The sequence below is a fragment of the Frankliniella occidentalis genome, unplaced genomic scaffold (assembly GCF_000697945.3).
Source record: "Frankliniella occidentalis isolate FOCC.00 unplaced genomic scaffold, Focc_3.1 Scaffold4254, whole genome shotgun sequence".
In the NCBI taxonomy this organism is placed as follows: Eukaryota; Metazoa; Arthropoda; class Insecta; order Thysanoptera; family Thripidae; genus Frankliniella; species Frankliniella occidentalis.
The window spans coordinates 1-2,244 of record NW_026271302.1 but is presented as its reverse complement, the minus strand read 5'-3'; the positions used below and the strand labels follow the sequence as shown (position 1 = coordinate 2,244).

General features: G+C 60.7%; 1 protein-coding gene across 1 annotated transcript; it reads left to right on the top strand.

Moving 5' to 3' along the window:
• Positions 1-437: 437 nt before the first annotated feature.
• LOC113206663 (beta-glucuronidase) lies at positions 438-2,218 on the top strand (the record flags this gene model as incomplete). Its single annotated transcript, XM_052276749.1, has 6 exons — positions 438-677; positions 817-983; positions 1,081-1,223; positions 1,318-1,670; positions 1,772-1,944; positions 2,032-2,218. Coding segments are annotated over 6 exons (1,224 nt in total), but the record flags the coding sequence as incomplete, so codon positions are not given.
• Positions 2,219-2,244: the final 26 nt, after the last annotated feature.

Here is a 2,244-nt window from a genome sequence, read left to right as displayed (position 1 = left end):
GAGGGAGGGAGGGAGAGAGACGTTTCACAGCTGCAGGTGTCTCACAAGCATTTTGCTGCGACGCGCTCCGCGTCAAGCAGTGCAGCAGGCGCACAGCCGCGCCGTTGAGTCGAGTCAGTGAAAGTGTGTAGAGGAGTGCGGTGTGATGCACGCATTGTGTCCTACTTTAAACGGCTATGCAAATGGTAATGATGCGCCACCAGTTGGCGTCCGGGCCGCCGCAGGCCTCAGGACCTGCCCCGCCAGGCCCCGCCAGGCCCCGCCACTCTTGCGGCACATCAGAAACTAATCCCAGCTCTGCCCCCGCTTGACGCTCTTCCACCGGCGGCAGTCCGGCACTAGCCGCCCGCTTCCTCGCCCAGCGCCTGCGGCGGCCCGGGTAGGCCGCCCCGCTCCACGAGCGTGTTCTGCTGGGCTGCCTACCCCGCTCTTCGCAGGCGCTTTCCAACGAAAAAGGAATATTTCATTTCAAGGTCGTGTATTTTTTTCTGCAGACGGGGGAGGTGATCCCGATGCCCGTTCCCGCCTCGTACAACGACGTGACTACGGAGCGCTACATCCGAGACCACGTCGGCGTCGTGTACTACGACAGGACGTTCTTCGTGCCGGCCAACTGGGACGCCGGGTCATCGAGGGTGTGGATGCGCTTCGGGAGCGTGCACTACGCAGCCAAGGTGGTGAGTGTCCCGCCTGGGCCTCGGCCTGAGCCTGGGCCTGAGCCTGGGCCTGCGCCTGGGCCTGCGCCTGGGCCTCGGCCTGGGCACTGGGAGGTGATGTCGTGGCGCCCTCATGAGTTCTGTTGACGCCCTTTTCCAGTGGATTAACGGGCACCTCGTGATGATGCACGAGATAGGGCACCTGCCCTTTGAAAAGGAGATCACGTCCAAGTTGCGGTTCGGTGCCAAAAACAGGGTCACGGTCGAGGTTGACAACACCTTGTATCAGCAGTCCATCCCACAGGGCAGGCTGGTTGAGATCAACACGTAAGCAGGAAAGGCGGTAAAATGCCAAAATCGCCGTTTTGACATTACTCGTAATTCGGGTTGTTCGTGTGTTTTTCAATACCCCATCTTCTTGCAGGGACATGGGCCCGAAGACTGTCCAGACGTACACCTTCGACTTCTTTAACTACGCGGGCATCCACCGGCCGGTGTACTTGTACACCACGCCGCACACGTACCTGGACGACATGACCATCACCACGGACGTGGACGGCTCTACGGGTGAGTGGGCGGCCCTAGCGGCGGGCCCGCCCCGCATCCAGCGCTTACTAAGCACGCCGGGTGCATCGTCTCACCTCCCTTGCTTTCCTTCCAGGATACATCAACTACGCCCTGGTGCTGGGCGGCGTGACCTCGCGAGAGACGCCGCGCATCCAGATCGACGTCCTGGACGCGGATGGCAACTTCGTGTACAGCCACACGGACCACGACGGGCTGAAGGGCCGCATCGAGGTCCCCGACGCGCGCTTGTGGTGGCCCTACCTGATGGACCCGGACCCGGGCTACCTCTACACCCTCCAGGTGCGCGTCACGGGCCACATCTGGGGCCACGACGACGTGTACCGGCAGCCCGTGGGCATCCGGACCGTGGAGTGGACCAACTCCTCCGTGCTCATCAACGGCAAGCCTATCTACATCCGGGGCTTCGGCAAGCACGAGGACGGCAACGTGAGTACGGGTCGCGCGATTAGGAGCGCTGTTGGCGTTGGCGGCCGCACTCCACGGCGTGAGGAAAAACAAAACAACGTCTCCTACTCCCTTTCGCACAGATTCGCGGCAAGGGCCTGGACTACCCGACGCTGGTACGCGATTTCAACCTCTTCAAGTGGGTGGGTGGCAACGCCTTCCGGACATCCCACTACCCGTACGCCGAGGAGATCATGGACTTCGCAGACCGAATGGGTATCATGGTGATCGACGAGTGTCCCAGTGTGGACACCGAGTAAGTTTTCGACGAAAAAGACTCCGCCCTGACACTTCCCACCCGCTCCCCTAGACAATCTGTCATTTTCTTTCATTTTCTGCCTAGAAATTACTCGCCCACGCTACTGCAGAAGCACAAAGACTCCCTCGGTGAGCTCATCCGGAGGGACAAGAACCGACCCAGTGTCATCATGTGGTCGGTGGCCAACGAGGCCAGGACGCAGCTTGCCGACGCGGATGCCTACTTCAAGTGAGTCGTTCACTTCAGCTCGGCCGGGGGCTATGAACAAGCAGTCGTGATAACCCTGTTTGAAGTTGA